The sequence below is a fragment of the Prionailurus bengalensis genome, chromosome C1, assembly GCF_016509475.1.
Source record: "Prionailurus bengalensis isolate Pbe53 chromosome C1, Fcat_Pben_1.1_paternal_pri, whole genome shotgun sequence".
Lineage (NCBI taxonomy): Eukaryota > Metazoa > Chordata > Mammalia > Carnivora > Felidae > Prionailurus > Prionailurus bengalensis.
Window position 1 is genome coordinate 79,315,005 of NC_057345.1, and position 21,738 is coordinate 79,336,742.

Consider the following 21,738-nt stretch of genomic DNA (forward strand, 5'->3'; position numbering starts at 1 on the left):
AAGGGAGGGAGAAATCCTTATTGTGTATTTTATGGTTCCTCCTTAGGAAAACTTAAGGTTTTTTAAAGTTTCTATAAACTTAGAGATGTAACTAACATTCTTTCCTCTCTTGTTGGTACTCCCTTATATCTCTTTGACTTCCAGGAATGGGAGGGAGGGGACCCAGTAATAGTGTTAGAATAATGAATTAGAGGGTAAAGCTGAGTTGGAGATTATCTTCCTCATTCTAACATCTCATTTTGCCTTTCATTTGCAAAGCCTAACCACTCATACTGATTTACAGAGTCTTTTTAAAAAACAATGTAAAAGTTAACGTATGTTCATTGAAGAAGATTTTGAAACAGTAGGCAAGCATGAAGAAGAAAGTAAAATAATAGTTACCTTGTTTTTAGCAGTTATTTAGAATTATTAAAATAAGGATATTGGGGCACCTGGGTGGCTCAGTTGGTTAAGTGTCCAACTCTTGATCTCAGCTCAGGGTCATGAGTTCAAGCCCTATGTTGGGCTCTGTGCTGGGCATGAAGCCAAATTAAGAGAAAACAAATCTATATCTATATACACATATAGATATAGATACTAACTACTCTTAGCTTAAATAAAAATCTTGTTTTATAATATGTGGAATTAGATGTGTAAATTTTAGTCACACTTTACTTTTTGAGGTAAAAATTGTGTAAAGTAACTTGAAGTTTAGGAAGAATTTCTGCTTTGTAACTTTTAGACATGAGGCAGTTTATAAAAGGTTGATGACAAGTAGAATATCAGGGTTTTTTTGGGTTGTTTTGGGGGGTTTTATGAGGCATAAAGGAGAGCATAATGCACATTTATTTAAAAGTTGGTAGGTCAGCTGCATAAAATATTGAAACAAATACCTGCAGAATACTTAGATTTTAAAAATCAGAGATACCATTTAAATCAATGGAGCCAAGATGTTTTGAGTATTAGAAGTTGGAATATAATGCTCTGTTTTCTGTTACATGCTTTTTTCTGGGTGAAATTTGAGAGAAAAGGAGTGACTTACAAATTTGATAAATTTTAATAAACTGATTAGTAATAAAAGAAAAACAAGTATAAGGCACTAACAACTGTAGTGTTCATTATAGTTATCTTAATATGTAAAGCTTTAATACATTCTTTTAAAATGCTTTCTTTCTAGCCATGGTTCTTTTCAGCACTTCTTATGCAGACACATCTATAGTCTTAGTGCATTTTATGTATCATATTAAATTCTGTAGTGGTTACTTCGTGTAGACAGTGGGCACACATAAAAACTCAAGTTACTTTATTTCAGATGCTTTTATTAGAATAAAAAATGATACATAGATTTTATTCAAGAGGCTGAAAATAGAGAGTAAAAATCACAATTAGCATATTTAAATTTTTTTTTTTTTTTTAAATTTGAGAGAGAGAAAGAATCCCAAGCAGGTTCCATGTTCAACATGGAGCCTGTAGCTTGGCTTGATCTAACAACCATGAGATCATGACCTGAGCTGAAATCATGAGTTGGATGCTTAACCACTGAGCCACCCAGGTGTCCCTAGTCTATTTTTAAGAAATGAGTTCAGTTTATGAATTTCAGGTATCTCAGTTCTAGCTCAGGTGGTTCAGTTCTGACACATAAAAAAAAAAATTATTTCATTAGTAGATACATGTTCTCATTTTCTGTAGCTTTTATGGGGTAATGTCTTAGAAATAAGAAATTTTGATTTCTTATTCTTTGTGAATATGGAAAATTTAGTCTTTGCAAAATTTAAAAATTAAGAGGAAACAGGGGCGACTGGCTGCCTCAGTCATTAGAGCATGCAACTCTTGATCTTGAAGTTGTAAGTTTGAGCCCCATGTTGGGTATAGAAATTACTTAAAATCTTACAAAAATAATTAAGAAGAACAACAGTATACTCTAATAAAACTTGACAACAGAAAAGTTTCACTGTTCTGAAGAGTGTTTACATTTTTTGGAACCATCACATTTATTAACAAGTGGCTTTCTAATCATTTCTCATTGCTTTTTCTCTGCATTAAAAAAAAGAAAATATTCAGACTTAGATTACTCATTCCATCCTGCGGTATTTACAGATGGAAGTTCAGCCTTTAATTTTGTGTTAATCTTTTAGATCTTTATACTGTCATTATAATTGGTTTTGAGAGTGAAATTTTAATAATAAAGAGACCATAACATTGATGCCAAGACCATAACATTGATGCCAGCTTGAACATTTACTCAATAATTTTCATTTAGTTTGCCTTATTAAATATTTGTGATAATAGAAACAAAAATAATACAAATAACGGATTATTCTGGATTATTAAAATAGTAAATTTTTGGTTAACTGAAATCAAATTGTGAATTGAGTCTTCCTTTTTGTTTATATTTATGTTAAAAACCTTTTTATAAAGTAGCATTCATTACTTTTAAAACATGAGAAAATACTGTATGTTAAGTAAATTGTTGGTTGAGTACTCGAGTCATTTTGAACATTAGTTCTTTTTTTTTTTTTTTTTTAATTTTATTTTTGAGACAGAGAGAGACAGAGCATGAATGGGGGAGGGTCAGAGAGAGGGAGACACAGAATCTGAAACAGGCTCCGGGCTCTGAGCTGTCAGCACAGAGCCTGACGCGGGCCTCGAACTCACAGACTGCGAGATCATGACCTGAGCCGAAGTCGGCCGCTCAACCGACTGAGCCACCCAGGTGCCCCGAATATTAGTTCTTATACATACTCTAGATTATGTTACATTGGCAGTTGCTCTAGAAGTTTCTCCTCAAAGTTGAAACAAAACAGAAAAATAGCTGTAATTTTACTTCCTCCATCTAGGTAAAAGAAAAAAGACTTGTGATGACTTGAGAAGTTGAGATTTGTATGACATTTTGTTTAGGAATATATATGGACACACTAGTAACAGGGAGGCACTAATATTTGCCATTCCTGAGCTGAATTAGGACTTAATTTTATATATTACATATGATGACTCTTGCCACATAGTAATATTTCTGTGCTGTTTTGGAAGCCTAATAAATACTTTCTTCAGTTGCCAGTTGTGAAGCAGTCTTAATTGAATCAGTGATATCTGTTGAGTGTTTTGTACTTCTTGTTGTTGTTGTTGTTGTTATAAAGGAACTATGACTTCTTTTATAACAAAAAGAAGTTTCAAAAATACTAAACTTCTTTTGGAGAAGAATTAATTTTGGGGGGAGAGTATATCCTTTTATACTGAAAGGCAAATTTAACATTTATGTATCATGTTTTTTCCTTAGTTGATTATTTCAGGATTGAAAAGAGAAGCTGAAACTTTTAGAACATATTGGATCATAATGATAGTTCTGTATCATGTTTCCTTAATGTGATTTTTTACACATCTTTGAGACTTTGTGCCTTAATGATTACCAATCATATGACCGAATGTAGCTATTTGAGAATCCACTGTTTTGAAATGTTTGCTTTGAGAGTAAAAATACGTAATACAACATTTGAGATCCCAAATAAAGGTTGCTTAAGGCTTTTTTTATTTAGAATGAGGGATTAACTTGTACTGGATTGCTTTTGGGAGTTAAAATGAGATATTCATAGCTTTTGGAATCTGCTTATTATTTGTCTTTAATTCCTAATGTGATCAAAAATCCTAGTTCTGTAAGGGCAGCCTACTTTTCTGTTAACCGTGGTCTTAAATTTTAAAAAACTATGTTGGCAAACAAATTACTTAAGCTGTTTGACATACTTAAGTCTAAGCAGCATGGAATTCAATACTGGTGATTGAAAATGTATTTTACCGAAGGGAAGAGTTATAACTATGCATAATAGTATTTATGTCTGTACAGAAATTTACAACCCTGAAAGTTAAAGCCTAATATGAGGTTAGTGTCTGTGATAAAAGGAACAAAAATGGTTACTATGTTTATATTATAAACCTCATGAACAGATCGCAAACCTAGAATATGATGTTCTTCAGATCGTAAACCTAGAGTATGATGTTCTTTTAATACAGATTACTTGATTTGAACTATAGTGTCTGTACTTATTAGTCTTCAAAATAAACAAATGGATCTCTGCCCCCCCCCCCCTTTTTTTTTTGAGAGCGAGAGAGAGAGGGAGGGAGGGAGGGAGGGAGGGAGGAGGGGGAGAGAGAGAATCTTAAGCAGGCTCCATACCTAGCCATGGGGCTAGATTTCACAATCATGACCCAAGCTGAAATCAAGAGTTGGACGCTCAATCAACTGAGCCACCCAGGCGTCCAGAAAAAGATCCCATGACCCCATAATGCAAGTTGAAATATATATAGTTCTATGCAAAATAGTTTTAGAGTGCTAAAGAAACTTACAGATAAAATTTCTGAGACATCATAGAGAGTAAGTACCAAAACAAAGAAGAGAGTTCATTCATTGTGCTTTTCAAAAAGTGAAAGAGAAGTAGATTTGAGAAATTAGTTTTGTTGTTGTCAGCATAAATATAAAGCACATTTTTCAGATATGTAGTTTGTGAAGATTTAAAAAGCAGTAAGGCAGGGTGCCTAGGTGGCTTAGTTGGTTAAGCATCTAACTTCAGCTCAGGTCATGATCTCATGGATTGTGAATTCTAGTCCTGCATCGGTCTCTGTGCTGACAGCTGAGTCTGGAGCCAGCTTCATATTCTGTGTCTCCCTCCCTCCCTCCCTCCCTCTCTCTCTTTCTCTCTCTGTCTCTCTCTGCTCCTCCCCTGCTCACGCTCTGCCTCTCTGTCTCTCTCTGTCAAAAATAAACATCAAAAAAATTTTTTAAAGCAATAAGGAAAAACACTCTTTTACTATAATGTTTCTTTTTTTGATATGGTTAGCCACACTGGTGTGTCAAATGGGTATGGGTATGTTATAGACATTGTGTAACTCAATTTCAGATTAGATAATGAAATTTGAAGTGGTTAAAATTAAAAATTAAATGTATATGATACTAATTGATTAATAGAAACAAAAGCAGTCAGTGGCTTGGAAATATTCTTGAGGGAGATTCTAATGGAGAGTCACAGGGTTCTGTCTTTGTGTCTACCTTCCAATTCAAGGATGACAGAACAAGAGGAAAGATGATCTCTAACACAGACCTGAAAACAAAATCAAATTAACAGCAGTCACAGAGTTTTGCTTTTAAGGCTTAAATACACAAACATCCAGTTCAGAAGAAGTAGCGTATGATAGGGAGCACTCGATTTGATCAGTTTATCTGATAAGATTTTACAGTTGGGGTGGTGAAGTAGAGATGAGGAAGTGGATGAAATTAGTTACCCAGAGCTTAATATGAGATAATCATGTGATGTGGCTGCTAAAAACTTTTAACATAATCTTACACTTAGACATAATCTTATACTTAGACATGACAAGCTGCTGCCAAATATTTGAAGAACTGTCTTGTAAAAGAGGGAATAGAAGAGTTCCAGGAAGGAAGGTGTTGTCCACCTATGGAATGGGCTCCCTCATAGGTGCCTCAGCAGCTTTCATCAATGGTAATATTTAAACCAAGGTTGAATGAATGTCAGTACTATAAAAGGGATTGCAGTATTGATGGAACCTTGAATTAGATGGACATCTAAAGTGTCTTTCCAGCTTTTAGGTCTGATTCTGTTATTTTTCTTTAATAGAAATTCTCTATCATTGGACACTACAGAAATTACGATAAGAGGAAGTGGTATGGTATAGAGGCATGAACACCAAACTGTCCCATTTCTTTTCTTTTTTTTCTAAAAGCACCCAATGTATCAGCACAGTATGGGCTCTCAGTGAATGTTGAATGAGTGGACTTTTGTCACTTGGGTTCAGATTCTGGCTCTCTCACTAATCAGCCATGTGAATTTGAGCACTTCATTTAACCTTTATATCTGTTAACTAATCTGTAAAATAAAGGGAGTTGGAGTAGATGACTCTGTCTCTTCTGCCTCCAACATTCTATTTAGCAGATTTGTTTTCTCTTTTTACTTGAAGCAGTTCTGAGGTTTGGAAGTTTAAATTGGTAAAGACCATACTGGTAGTAAAAAGTCAACTATGATATTCTGGAATTTTTTTTTTTAGTTTTTGTGGCTTTAATTGAGAATGGTCCTTCTATAATGTAGTTTTTTTTGTTATTGGGCCCCCGTCTTTAAACTTGGAAGAAGATGCAGAAATGACTTTTAAGGGAGCTCTTTTGAAACAAAATAGTATTTTTTAGAATTGAATATTTAGATTTTAAAATGATTTCTGATGATAAATTACTGAGACATTTTGGGTTTTAGCGATGGCCAAAGTCTATAACCTTTATGAAAATAACTCCCCTCCCCCAGTTTCACAGAATTTTTCAAAATTACAGAGATTATGGGTTCCTGCTAATATTAGAAGTATTGGGAAATAAAATGTTATGTTTCTCATTTTTTATCCTCTTTTCCTACTAATATCTATTAGAAGCAATTGATACCTATTAGAATATCTATTAGAACCAATATATGGTTGATATTAAAGTCATTCATTCTATGTATTATTTCCTCGGATTATAGAATTAAAATAAATTTAGTAACTAATAAAATCCCATTTTTGTAGTGTTTTAACAGTTTTTTTCAGACATGTCATTTGATTTATAAAATTACTTGTAATAGGATTTTTACACCTGATATATAATTTTTTTGTTTGTTTAATGTTTATTTTCGAGAGAGAAACAGAAAACAAGCAGGGGAGGGGCAGAGAGAGAGAGGGAGACATAGAATCTGAAGCAGGCTTCAGGCTCTGAGCTGTCATCACAGGACCCAATGGGGGCTCGAACTCACAAACGGCGAGATCGTGACCTGAGCCGAAGTTGGACGCTTAACTGATTGAGCCACTCAGGCGCTCCTACTCCTCTTTTTATAGATAAGAAAACAAGAAGAGGTTAAGTAGCTTTAGATCACGCAGCTAGTCACTGAGGACCTGGAATTGGAACTTGGATCTTCTGACTATCAGTCAGTACTCTTTTCTTCTGCATCACATTGCCTCTATCTAGCACCTGTATATTACTAACTAATGAAATTATAGTGCTTTAAATTGTTTCTTGATACTTCACAGCTGGCAGACACACCAAAATCTGAAAGATATGAGCATGTTCTGGAGGCATTAAATGATTACAAGACCATGTAAGTTGATTTATTTTATGTATCCCTATGAGGGAGACTTGTAGTAAGTATAAGGAATAATGGCATTGTTTAAGAATTGTGGGGTTGATGTTTAGTACAAACCATTTTAAACTTTAAAATTTTAATTTCAGTTGAGCAAAGCAGTGATTCTCAAGGGTTGGAGAAGGGAAGATCAATCCTCTGGGAATGGTGGATGGGAGGCAGGCATACCAATATCTCAGGGACTTTTGGCTTGTTCCATTGAAAAACATATTCAGTAATGACTTGTTTTTATACTACAGTCCCCTGAAAATAAAATAATATCTTAGCTGGTGGGAAAATGCAAAAGATAGTGGAAAATATTATAGAGAATATTGGTTTTAAAATGATTGAGATCTTCTATGGTTTTAAGATCAGTTATTGCCATCAGTTGCAGAAAAATAGTATTAGTAGTCTTAATTTTTTGATAATTGATTATTGATGGATATATCCTTGTATAGACCTTTCTTTTTTTAAGAAATAAAAAGCATATCTACATTTCTTAAAAATATTTAAAAATTGCAATAGAAATAATTTTTTAAGTGTATATGCTGGCTCTTACCAACTGTTCAGCAATTTTATAAAATTTTTTTTGTAACAAGTTGCTTTTTTTGAACTTGACAGAATTTCCTCCTTAAAAATGTTACAATTACTAGCAGCTAAATCTTTAGGTCAATTTAAAAAGCCATAAAGTGCCTGAGCAGTTACAGTACTGGTAAAAATGCTTTATGGGATGTGAATTCTGTAATCCAATTTAGGGTACCAGAAATACATCTGTTCTTATTATGATAGAAATGGGAGCTTCCCTTTCTCAAACATGCATGGAAGTGGAAGAACATTCCAAGTGTTTGGTAGTGGTTCTGGAAGGTAGGCAGGGTATAGTAGAAGTAAGGTAGGTGGGGGTGTTTTGGATTAAGGAGACTTAAGGACTTTGGAAGAGAGTTAGGAGCACATTTTTTAGAGACCCAAACCCACACCGAAATAACATTTTTCTGTTCCAGATTATTTCCAATTCTAAGTATGACACACTAGACACTCCTTTTATTTTCTGGACCTCTCATATTGGGTTCTCTTTTCCAGTGCTAACACCTGCTACTTTCTGACCAGGGTTTCTCCCCTCACAGATTCACTCTGAAATAGAATTCTTTTCCTAAACCATTTTTGAGATCTTTTAAACAGGACAATGAAATATGGAAAACACATATTGGGACTAAAAAGACACCCCTCTCTACTTTCTTCCTTTAAAAAGTTAGATGCCATGTTTTATTATTTTAAAAAAATTTTTTAATGTTTGTTTATTTTTGAGAGAGAGAGCACAAGCAGGGGAAAGACAGAGAGAAAGAGACACAGAATCTGAAGCATAGATGCCACATTTTAAAAAGAAAAGTGGATGTGTGCTCTTCTCCCTTCCTTCTGATCCTATCCTTCCCCCCGACCTCCTTTGCCATTGTATCCTGTGGATTGACTCTGGGAGCAGATAAGAATCCAGGAAAGCAAAGGGAAAGAGCGAGTTTTGTAGTGTTGGGTGGACTTTCATCTATAAAGGCTTTATATCTGAAAGTTGTGAGTTAGGGTCTGACATGTATATGTGTTCAGTTTTTAAATTTTTAGTTAATTTTTTTAAAAATTTAGGTTTATGTCTGGGAAAGAAATAAAGAAGAAGAAGCATTTGTTTGGGTTGCGAATTCGTGTTCCTCCTGTGCCACCAAATGTGGCTTTCAAAGCAGAGAAAGAACCTGAAGGAACATCCCATGAATTTAAAATTAAAGGCAGAAAGGCATCCAAACCTATATCTGATTCAAGGTAAAAGTTGATCTATGGCTTAGTTTTTCTCTTTAGCTTATTTGTAACTAAAAATGTGTTATTTAGTCTCATTAGTATATATGAAAGTATAAGTGGCAGTTACCCTGATTTGTTTTCCTGTTTATAATTTCTTGCTTAGACAAGGTACAAAGAGTTAATGTTAGATGTTTGTTTATTTTAGATATTAGGCTTTCTAGGAATAAGCCTATTGGTTTTGTTTAGCAGACAGCTTAAGTACTAGCTTGTTCGTTTGTTCATTTTTCATTCATTCATTTATCCATTTATTAATTCCATTTATCAAGCAACTTAACTGTCTAAGTGCTGGGGATACAATAACAAACAAAACAGACTTTCCTTCTGCCTTGATGGGTTTACAGTATAGTGGTGAAGAAAGGTGATAAATAATTACAGGTCCTTCTAGTGCCATGTAGGGCATAGCATTTGGATTTAGGTTGTATTGGGATGGTTAGAGGTGAAGTGGTTTACTTTTAAGAAGGAATCTTAAAGACCTATCTAAGATGATATTTAAGCTGAAACTCAAAGAATGAGACTAACCTACCAATGTGAAAAAACAAAGGGAAGAATACTGCAGGTGGTGGAAATAACGAGTATGAAGGATGTGAGGTATGTTCTAGGAATTCACAGACTAGTGATGTATGAATGAGGGCTAGAGATTAGCATCAGGTGTTGGAAAGTTTGGATGGGGCGTGATCATGTAGAGTTGTGTAGGTCTTTGAGGAATTTTTTAAGAATAATGGGGAGCTATTTAAAGATGTAAGCAGATTGAATTATCCTTTAAAAATACTTTGTGTGCTTTTGGAGAGTGGATAGGTATAGAGGTAAGAATAGAAGCAAACAAAAATGAAGACTCTTGCAGTCATCTAGGTGTAAGAGATTGCCTGGGTAGTGGTTTCAGTCAAATGGAGACAAAATAGATTTAAGACTTCTATTGGAGGCAAAATTCATTAGGTTAGCTAATGATTTAAACTTACGAAAGGAGAAATCAAGTTACACAAAGCCCAGATTTCTGGCTTGAGCAGCTGGTGGGTGGTGATGTCTGGTATCAAGACCTACAAGAACAGATTTTGGCAAGGTGAACGAAGCATTCTTCTGTGTCATACTAATTGAGTTTGAGATTTTTACAAGGAATATCTAAATGATGATGATGTTAGATATAGACAGCTGAGTGTGTCAGGAGCTCAGGAAGGGTTAGGGCACATGATACAAATTTGGAAGCTGATTTATAAGGCCATGAGAATGAATGAAATTACCTAGGAAGCAAGGAGTTGGTGGGGGAGAGAATGAGGCCCAGAGTAATGTCCTGTTATCATTTAGAGATTTGGAAGAGGTGAAAGAAACAGGAGGCTAAAAAAGAATGATCAATGAGATAGGAGGAAACCAGGAAAGTTTAGTGCCCTGAAAATCAAGAGAAGGGGGGGGGTGTTTCAGAAAGATGAGCATATTAAACAGTATGGAATGCTGTTGAGAGATGGATTTAAGGTGAAAGGAAAATGATTGTTGGATAAGATAACATTCTGTTATTAATGGCCTTGACAAAAACAGGTTTTTTTTGGAGAGGTTAAGATAGAAATCAGACTGAAATGGGTTGAAGTATGATTGAATCCAGCACTGCTCAATTAAAATGTCAAAACTGGGCTTTTTCTACAAATAAAGGCAATAGGCAGATTCATATAATAATGATAATAAAGGGAAAGGGGGAAATGGGAAATTAAGAACTCTGAATAAGAAGGGAGAAAGTGGAAAATGTTTGTGCGAGAACGCTCAGAAGTAGTTTTACTTTGAAGAGAGGTAGACAAATGGAAGCTGAAGAGGAAAGGAAGTACTCAAGTGATGACTTTTAAATAGAAAATTAATTGGAACCTGTTTTTATGTGCTACTAGGAATGATCCAGTGGAAAAGAGATTGGTACAGGAGAGAGGGACAGGTAACTGAAAATATTGTAAAGTCCTTGAGAATCCAAAAGGGAAGGGATTTAGAACTTAAACATGGGAGCGGCCTTTGATAGGAGGACTTCTAGAACCCTTTTGTTGAAATTGGGTGAAAATAGGTATAGATATTAGTTCTGCTGTAGATTTGGCGTTTGGAAGATGACTGAAGTTATTGTTTTGGTAGCTTCTGTTTTCTCAGTGAAATACTGAGGTATAAAGATAGCTGAGGGTTGTGCAGAGAGGGAAATTTAAGGAGTAAATAAAAGGTATGAGAGTACCTGGAGAGTAAGAAAAAGTAATAACCCAGGGTTAACAGTGTTTCATATCCATTTGAATGTGTAATAAAGTAGATAATGCTTTTAGGTTGTTGTTGTTTTTTTTCCCTAAAGCAAAGCATATTTACTCCTATCACTTTTAGATTTTATCATTAATCCTTTGCTATCAGTTGCCCATATTATGGGTTAGAAAAAGGTTTACATAAATTTTCTCATTCCTATCACATTAATGAGACACTCCATCTGTGTTAGCTAGTTCATTTGATGCTACCGGGAAATGGTTCCACTTTCTTTCAAAGCATTCTCTATTCCTTCTGGGTCCTATGTATGAATTGGTCCTTTTAATCTGAAAATACTTTGTTTAATCCAGGGGTCCTGTATAAATGTTGATCATCTTAAAAACAAAAAAAAACAACTATACTTCCATCTATTTTATCCTTGAGACTTTTGATTGTAGTTCTAGTTATGCTTTGTTCCTCTCGCTCCCCTACTTTCTCCTTCCTTGTACTTCCATCTTTATTGCCCAACTTTAGTTTGGTGTCTGGAGTAGTTTCTTTTCTTGTTTTCTCCATTCACTTCTTTCTAGCCTATTCTATGGTGTTATTCCTTGTCTGTGTAAAAACACAGGAAATTAAAATTTCCTGGGTAACTTTCTTATAGCACTTAACTCTTTTTATCAGCCTTTTTGTATGTATCTTTGTCACTTTCTGACTGTATTATGGACCCCTTAGCACAGGGAAGATCTTTGTATTTCTATTAACCCCCCCCCCTTTTTTTTATACGGTAGATAATGTTTGTTGAATGAATGAAGTAGATGTTCTCTATATTGATATTTGCCCTTTTCTTATTCCCTTCTATTAATTAGAGACGTCCTTGACTTGCTATTTTCCCCCTTCTTGCTTGATATTTGCTTTTATGTCTCAAAAACTGGCTTTCTAGATCTTTCTAATTGTACCTTTTGAATGACTCCCTGCCTAATATAAAGGATTCCTTCTTCTACACTCTTCCACCCTGGCTTTCATTCTCTTTATGATTGATATCATTCAAGAATATATATATTTATTTCTAAAGGCAACCTGTATTTATAGCTACTATATTTTAATATAGATACTTCCTGGCTCCATGTGGGTAATGACTAAATTCATAATTACTTTTAGTAATAAATTCTTAAAATATTCCCTTAAGGGCCTACATAGTAACAACCTGGACTAAATAATGGAACTCTTGGGGGTTTGGAAATCTTCCTTCCAGTATAGTAGTCTGTTTTTGTTTTTGTTTATTAACTTTGAGGTTGTATATATTTTTCACAATTGTGGTAAAGAGAAAAGTTTTTTCCTTAAACTTTTCATACGTAAATAATATCTGAGTCAAGAAATGTTCATTTAAATTGGAATGTGTTCTCTGTATGCACTTGACTAAATTGGTAGATTCAACTTACATTTAATTTTTTTGGTTTTTGTTACCATTAGTATAAAAATAAGTGTAACCTAATTATTACATAAGTGGAGCTAAGCCAGTATATATTGTCCATTGTCTTTTTGCTTTTCTTTATGCAGAGATTAAATACATAATGATTTTATGTTTCAGGGAAGTAAGCAATGGCATAGAAAAAAAAGGAAAGAAAAAATCAGTAGGTCGTCCACCTGGCCCATATACAAGAAAAATGATTCAGAAAACTGCTGAGCCACCTTTGGTAAGAGGATGTGTTGGTATATATTCTCAAAGAGGACGGATGCTTGAAATTAACTGAGAAATGAGTATCTTTTTAGTTTACTTTAGAGCCATGCTTTAAGTATGTTATTTTTTATTTTCCAGGATAAGGAATCAATTTCAGAGAATCCTACCTTGGATTTACCTTGTTCTATAGGGTAAATAGAAAGTTATTTTCTCCTATTCTAGGAATTTTCTTTTGGGGGGAAATGAATATTTCTATTGTTATGTAATATAGTCGTTATACCATTTAAATTCTTTTGTCTTAGGAGAACTGAGGGAACTGCACATTCATCCAATACCTCAGATGTGGATTTCACGGGTGCTTCCAGTACAAAAGAAACTACCTCGTCTAGCATTTCCAGGCATTATGGGTAGATATTTTATATTCTTATTTCTTAACTAATTTTCTTCTAGATTCTTTTTCTTTGTAAAGTAATGATTAAATAAATTTTTAGCAATTGAAAGTGATGTAAATATGCCTTTCAGCGTTTGAGAAGCATCTATATGTAAATTCTTTAGGTTGTTATTAATATTCATCTGAAATTTCTGCTTTTCAGAGCTCAAACATTAAAAATTTGTTAGGAGATTTTGCTTTGTGCACAGAAGAGGTATACTGGTGTTAATAGGCTGTGCTCTTTTCCTTGAGACCTTTTTATGCTTCTAATATTTAGATAATATTTTTATCTAAAATTTTTTATCTTTAGGAATTTTTATCTTTAGGAGTACTTTTTTTCTCAATATCTGAATCAGACATGTAAATCCTTTTGTTACTAAGAAGATTTTAAACTCAGGATTTCTATCAGTAGCAGACTTCTCTAATATTTTATTTAACCTAATTCTTCAGAATGATGCCTTCCCAAAGCATGACATATCAGGAATGAAAAATTAGTTTCCTTAGGGTCAGAGCTATGAGCTTGCAAGTTTTATACTTCCCTTAGTTTAATTTTTGTTAACACTTCAAAAACTGCTGTGTAAATTGTACAAAATTCAGAGTATTAAAAAGCTTAAAATGTAACTCATTTTTTAATGGATTGTGAATAATTGAACTGTGTTTGGCCTTTCACCAAGCATTGTGCTAAACTTTCCACATACATTGCCTTTTTAAATTCTTAAAACAGTCTTTTGAGTCGTAGATCTGTTATTCCCATTTTAAAGATAAAGAAACTGAAACTAACAGGTTTTAAGAAACAAGCATGGTCATTAAACAAGCATAACAGAACTGGGATGTTGAGTCAGGCAGTATGATTATAAAGTATTTGAATTTAACTTATGCTGTATTCTCCCTTGTTAAAAGATTATAAAATCATTGAATTCCTGAGCTGAAAAGGACCTCAAAAATTATCTAGTTCAACCTCTTCACTTAATCTCTTCACAGAAGAGAATACAGAGGATAAGAGATTTGAATTTGGCCAGTATTACAGAGGTAGATTCAAGGTACCCTGATTTCTACTTTGTGCTTATTCCAGTTCATTACATTAGTTCACTATGCCTAGAACTGGTAATAAGAGAACATTTATTCTAGTTTTACCATCTATTTAAGCCCATGGAACAATGTTGTATATATAAGAGGTACTTATTAAGTATTTGCTGCATTGAATGAGTGAATGAACTTTCTTCTTTTTAATGATAAGACTGTTGACAATATCTGACTAATGAATAGGGCCTCTTCTTGGTAAGAATTTGTCTCATTGGCCTCGTAATTAAAAACTTCCTCTGATTCTTTTAAGCTTAATAATACATTGTTAAGGAAGAAAAGCTCTTCAAAGGTCAGCCCCAAGAAGGTGATGGAGTCTAATGAAGGCGAGTGATAATCCATTTATAAAAATAGCATGTATTGTTTTGGTTTGGCTGATGTTTATGTCACCAAGGGTATATACTTAGAGTAGTGTGATAGAAAAAAAATCTGAGAACACATTGTTTGGGCGAAGGATGCCTTATAAACTCAGTAGACAATTATGGCCTTTTTTTTGTTGTTGTTGTTCCGTAGATTATCTGACTCCAGAAAAAGAACTCGTACAGGAAGATCTTGGCCTGCTGCAATACCACATTTACGGAGAAGAAGGGGTCGTCTTCCAAGAAGAGCACTCCAGACTCAGAACTCAGAAATTGTAAAAGATGATGAAGGCAAAGAAGATTACCAATTTGATGAACTCAACACAGAGATTTTGAATAACTTAGCAGATCAGGAGTTGCAACTCAATCATCTAAAAAACTCCATTACCAGTTATTTTGGTGCTGCAGGTAGAATAGCATGTGGTGAAAAATACCGAGTACTGGCTCGTCGGGTGACACTTGATGGAAAGGTGCAGTATCTTGTGGAATGGGAAGGAGCAACTGCATCCTGACTGTAGGACTGAACATTATGTTCACTGCACTCTCATTCTCTGTAGGTACAGTTCAAAGTCCTAAAGGAGTCTGGCTTTTACTATCTTTCTTAAAAAAAAAAAAAAAAGTCAAAAAAATTCACAAAAGGAGATGATACTAGCCTTAACATGTACCTGTCAATGTTATGGATATTGTCATAAAAAAGATATCTTTTAAAAATCAGAACAGAGACTTAATTTTTTAAATCTTAAGATTTGTAGAATGTTTCTAGGATAGGATATTAAAAATGATTCAAATCCATGCATGGTGTTAGATAATTTTTCTAATTATTCCATTGAGTCAGTTTTTGTGATTAGTGGTTATCAGATCAAACAGATCATGTAGATAGATAGCACAAGTATATGGAGAAACGTTGTCTGTTTTGTTACCAAAATGTTGGAAAAAATTTATTTCAATACCTTTCAGATTTCATAAAGTGCAGTGTATATAATGCCTACTAAAAGACTGTAAAATATTGAAATTTTCTTTCACGCAAAGTGTAAAAAATATATTGAGCCTGTAAATTGCTCTGTGACTAGACTTCATTGTCGTCTTAATATATTCTTTGCATGTGCATATATGTACACATGTGTGTATATATATGTGTGTGATTATGTGACCTATGCAATACAAATTATGGGAATGGGCAGCTTTGGAGTATATATCCCATAATTCTTTTTTCAGGAATAGTTGCAGTATTTACACAGCAGCATTTCTTCTCAGGCTTTTATTGGGTGCTGTTGCTTGCTATGTATGAAGAGAAATGTGTCAAACAAGTTTAAAGTTTAGTGTGTTCTGAAGAAGGGTGTGAACAACAGTGTTCATGGGCTTTTAGAATGCTTTTCACTTTCAGTCCTTGTAACTCCGCTGTTCAGTACCTAAAACCAATTCAAATAATATGAACATTATCTCCTACTAGAAGTAACATTTTCAAGTTTTCATGGCACATTATGATTGTAAATGTCTCTCAGTTTTAACAGTAAGTCTATAGGAGTCCCGTGAAGATTCCTGAAATGTCTGTAGTAACTGTTAGTCATGTTGAATAAGTGTAGTATGAACAAAGTATTTTATTGCACAGGGTTAACAAACAGTATGTTGCCTGACAAGGCTACTGCTGTTTTATTACAACATTACCTCTTGTTTTTATAAAATGTACCAAGATTTAAATTGATAACTTTATTTTACATGTAAAAAAACAGTTTCTTTTATCACCAGTGTTAGAGTTGTCTTCTGTTTCTTTTTGTTTTGTTTTGTTTGTTTGTTTTCTTTTTTAGCCAAAGAGTAAACAGAAGAATATTCTTATTTTGGTGGCTGTTCATTTTACTCTTAAAAGTGATTGGTGGATTTTAGCCTAAAAATTGGGGAATTTGCCGCCAAAATGAAAAATATGTAAAGTGTAGTGGTTACAGAGCGGTAAAAATGTGGGTTAGTACTTATTTATTCCATTGATTGATTATTTGACTGTTTATAAAGAAAGTTGCTTTATTTCTTTAAACATCTTCAAAAGATGACCTTTTCTTGTCACATTATAGCCAAAAGAAGCAGAGAACTTCGTTGTCCTGCATTTGGTTCCTGGTTGGCCAGGTATAAATGAGCTTTACAAAAGTGCAAATTAAAAACTGTCACTTCTGTTTACCTCCACCAAAACTTGATTTTCCCCTAGCTATTAATTTAAAGTTGCCTTTCCTGCAGCTGCAATATTTTGAATAACACACAGAGTTTGTGTTGATTTTGAATGTTTGTTTATATCTAGGGGTAATGGAAAATGTAAATCCCGTGTAACCTTATTCACTCCACCTGTATCATATTATTTCATTTTCCCCAAAGTCCTTTAATTCTAACTGAACACCAGCAGTATTTTTAGTAACTCTTTCTTTAGTATACATGGAAGATGATTTATTAAGCTGAACTGTCTTTAGACGTAATTATTGTGAATGTCTGTTTTATTTTATCATGGTGGTTCACATGGCTCTGATGTTCAGTTTGTATTTTTGGAATTGCTTTACTTAGAATTAAAACAGACCAACATTAAATGTGTGTATTTTTTAAAGAGCTAATGAGTTTTGCTTCTGTATTTGCTTGAAAATACACACTGATGCAGTAGATTACTGCTTTTATTTAGCCAGGGAGCTAAGGATTGTTCCACTTCCACTGTAAATATGTTCACTTGAATTAATCTTTATGAAAGTTGGCTTTCGTTTTCCTCTTGTCCCTCAAATAATAATTATTGCATGTTCATCTAAAAGGATCCTTTAAAAAATAAACTGTTTAGCCAGCTCGTATACTTCCTACTTGAAAGACAGTATATCTCCCTCTATCTGCCTTGCCCTTAAAATTCAAGAAAATTCAGACTTTTCAACTATGTTTTCCCCCCTTATATAGAAGGTGTTAAGGTTCACATCAAAGGATTCTTCTTTTTCCTAAAAAGCTTTGCTCCTAGGCTATAGCGATAAAAGATATAAATACAGTATGCCTTACTCATTTTAATTACATTTTTATTCAAAACAAATACATTTTTATAAATACTCTGATAATAAATGATAAGTATGGATTTTAATATGATCTAACTAGATCAGAATATGAGCTTATCAGAGTTATTCTATAAATTCTAATGTAGTCAGATGTTTCTAGTCATATTTTGTTACTAAATGTTTAACAAGTGAATGTTAACTGATGTGTGAGTTGAGGGTCTCTCTTATATTTTGCAAGTTATGTCCAACTGTACATGTTTAGTTTCTATTATGTATATATTCAGAAGATTTCTGTTCTCAGTGTTGGGTGGGGGTAGAACTAATTCTTTTGGGCCATTAGGTTTTGGTTGGAGCATGATCTGACTTGCATAGTTATAGCAGACTGTTGCATAATGTTCTAGAGTTGTTTGAGTGAGGATGTGATGGCAAAGCAAGATGTCCATGCAGCTTTGGGAAATAGTTTAAAAATGCCCTTTAATGTGGGGAAGATTTCCTGTTTAAATTATATTTGAGTACTTCTGTGAATATACACTCCCAAAAGTCTCCTTTGGTTTTTTCTGTGGTAGTTGATCAGTCATCTTCTTTCCTCAAGAAAATAAAAACTTGACAGTAAAATGTAAAGTGAGAATTTTATCTAATCGTGGATTCTTTTCTAATTACTAGCAGTTAAGAAACCACATGTCAGACTTAAAAAAATTTAGAGCTGGGAGAAGCTATGAAAGCAAACTGATTGGGTCTCTGAATAACAAATAGATTGGGAATAAGTACAGTATTTGTAATTCTTAAGTTATATCAAAATGTCTTGGGGTAATAGCTAGATCAAAATATTATACTATCTGTATATTTAAAGTTAGAATAAGGTTGCAAATTAACTAGCTCACTTTATTTTTCTCCCCTTCCCTTACTTCTACCCAACAAAATCCCTTGTAGCTTACTCCTCTGGCATTTTCTCTGTTGGAGATAATGAGTATTGAAATTGGATGCTTAGTAATAATTCCTCACTTTTGCAACATCTTCAAGGAATGTGATGTCTCATTCAAGAAAATTCTACTGGATTTAAGCAAACAAATGAACCAAATCTTCATAAATGATAAGATGTATTTATTGGATAAAACAAAAATATATCCTGTTCAAAATCATTAGTCTAACTTTTGTTCCTTGTATTTACCAAAAGGTATTCAGTTTTTTCTTTTTCTTTCCATGCTTTCACAAGTGAAGGTGATAGAGTCTCAAAACTAACATGAATTGGTTAATGGGAGGCAAACGAAATTTTAGGTCATGGTTTGTGGCCCTTCAGAACTCAACTCTACCCACAAAAATCTTATTCCTTAAGTATTTAATTACTTTCATTGAGTTTTCTTACGTATCACAGGAGTAACACTGACACTGAGTTCATGTAACACATGAAAAATATCTGCTAGGTTGGTACTACAAAACTGGCAAATGACTGTGTTGAAGGGCTTTGTTTACTCTTGAAGTTACAGTGTGAGAGGTAGTGTACACCTGCCTGTTAGCTTCCACTGCCTCCCTTGTGGATGTGTATGTTTGATCCTTAGTGCTTTTGTGTGTGGCCTAGGTTTGGGAAATTAAGTAAGACTAGTTTACATTTGATTGATTTCTGCCAAGTTTAGTCAACCCATCATTAATTATGTCAAGTGCTGAAAAAAAATGTTGACGATATCTGAATGAATATCTAGCAGCTAATCAAAAGTAAGTTTTTCATATCAAGCAGAAGTTAACAGTAAGCTCACCAAAAACCGTTCTTTTAAGAAATCAAGTTTTCACATGTTTTACTTTTGCCAGAGAAATCTTTTTGAATGTCTTTTTAAAATTTGATTACTGTTACAATGTTTTGTATAAGTTAATTTGCATATGTGACTTTAGGTACATAAGAATTTATGTAAGTAAATTACGTTAAAAGTTAGTGAGGTTGCAAATTTAAGTTAAATGTTAATACCATCTAGTATAAATGAATATATACTTAGTGAAGGATTATAATTAATGTTGTTTTGACTGATAATTGACCTCTTATATATTATAACTAATGCTATTAGTGGAATGTAAGGAAATTTCTATACAGGATTTCCTAGAATGCAGAATTAGTGGAATGTAAAGAAATTTTGCCTATATAGAATTTGAGACAAAAACAAGATTTTCTGAGAATTTGGGTCTCTTTTGCAAATATATAAAGCTTGCTTAGATGGCTCTGAAGTTAAACTTTTCCTTGAGGAGAAATGGAAGTTCAAGGAGATGAAGCTTATTGGAGAGGGTTTTGGAAGGGAAAGCCTATTAGCTCATACAAGATTTGTGGAGGCATAATTTGGTTCCTGTATTCCTTTATCACCAAATCTTTTCCAGAATGCAAGAGCAAATCTATAACAAGTCCATATTTTTTATATTATAATTTTGCATAACCTAGTATCTTAGTCTTTCTGTGTTATTATTTATCTTTGGATGTAAATTTTCCAGTGAAGAATTATGTCATTAGAAATTCATTCTTGATACCTCTTTATAAACTGTAGTTTATAAGCAACTTTTAAACCATTAAATGAGACCAGAAGTATTTAAAATGCTACTTTATTAAAGATTTTTCTAGACTGTATTAAGTAATTAATGTTTTTTAAACACTATCTTTAGTATGTTAACCTTTTTCTAATTACTGGGAGATGGTGAACATTTATTGTATGTTGCTATAATATGGCGGTACTCTCAGGGGTTTAGATGTGGGTAGGGGAATGTGTCCTTATTCATAAAACCTTAGGCTAGGTGGTGCTTTTATTATACTTGTGTGTTTTACACGTATCTTCTGTGGCAGTGCCTGTGTTAAGAAACCTCATTTATTTACAGTGCATTGAACAGCTTTTCTCCTTTCTTTTCTCCCACGTAGCTTCAAAACATTTTAATTTGCTGTAGAGTGGAAATAATTTAACCAAGGTTTTTTGGAACAAAGAGATAACCAGGTAAATAAAATTTTATTTTATTTATTTTTTAAAAAACTTCTAAGAGAGCATGCATGCATGTATGTGAGCTGCAGGGAGGCAGAGAGGGAGAGAGAGGGAATTCCAATCTGTGTTGATAGCTCAGAGCCTGATGCAGGGCTCTATGCCACAGACCATGATGAGATCATGACCTAAGCCGAAATCAAGAGCTGAACGCTCAACCAACCGAGCACCCAAGCACCCCAGGAAAAATTAAAACCTTATTTACCTACAGTTCTGATTTTTTTTTTTTTTTTTTTTTTTTAGATTCTTGAGTGAGTTTTTGAGAGTGATTTCCTCTGAAAAAGTAGCTTTTTTTTTTTTTTTTTTAATATTTATTACACAGGGGCATCTGGATGGCTCAGTCGGTTTTGTCCAACTTCAGCCTAGGTCATGATCTCGCCATTCTCAAGTTCAAGCCTCGCGTTGTGCTGTGTGCCGACAGCTCAGAGCCTGGAGCCTGTTTCAGATTGTGTCTCCCTCTCTCTCTGCCCCACCGCACTCATACTCTGTCTCCCTCAAAAATAAACATTAAACATTTTTTTTAAAAATACTCATTACACAAGATTTTTCTCCTTTTTCTTCCAGTTTTATAATGTGTATAGGATTTTTAGAAATCTGATAGCTGAGTGAGATAAGGCTGCAATGTAGGCTAGAGTAGGTTGATTATTTTGTGCCTCTCCAATCGATCTTCAGATTACGTTGAAAGCAAAAACTTCTTGGACAAAGTAGTACCATTGTTTTCTATTATCTAGTAATTGGAGTAAGATGAAAGCAAAATTACAATGCAGAAAATATCAATAGTCTGGTCATAAATCTGCTCTTACATTCTGGAAGACATTTCATGACAAACAGGGACATGGGAACCAAAATTGTGCCTCTGTAAGTCATAGATGAGCCAGTAGGCGTTTCCTCTCCAATATGGTGTTAGATTTCATTGGCTCATGCCATATCTTCATTACGGAAAAGAGTGTCTTGTCTGTGTGGACTTGTCATATAAGAATAGCAAATTGACATGTTTTCATTATATGCACATATTTAATAGTCCTAAAGGTAGCTTAAAGGAATAG

General features: G+C 33.8%; 1 protein-coding gene across 5 annotated transcripts in view; it reads left to right on the plus strand.

The window, feature by feature from the left end:
- MTF2 (metal response element binding transcription factor 2) overlaps nucleotides 1-17,501 on the plus strand; it is a 77,838-nt gene extending 60,337 nt beyond the window's left edge. For 3 of the 5 annotated variants that reach the window (XM_043575578.1, XM_043575582.1, XM_043575579.1), the window contains 6 exons: nucleotides 7,030-7,097; nucleotides 8,748-8,918; nucleotides 12,730-12,835; nucleotides 12,958-13,010; nucleotides 13,122-13,226; nucleotides 14,843-17,501. In XM_043575578.1, the coding sequence (XP_043431513.1) occupies nucleotides 7,030-7,097; nucleotides 8,748-8,918; nucleotides 12,730-12,835; nucleotides 12,958-13,010; nucleotides 13,122-13,226; nucleotides 14,843-15,200 (861 nt within the window). In that variant the 3' untranslated portion in view covers nucleotides 15,201-17,501. Of the gene's footprint in view, nucleotides 1-7,029; nucleotides 7,098-8,747; nucleotides 8,919-12,729; nucleotides 12,836-12,957; nucleotides 13,011-13,090; nucleotides 13,227-14,582; nucleotides 14,656-14,842 lie in introns of those variants that run through there. The other 2 variants (XR_006296659.1, XM_043575581.1) reach the window with 2 other exon arrangements.
- The last annotated feature ends 4,237 nt before the right edge of the window (nucleotides 17,502-21,738 follow it).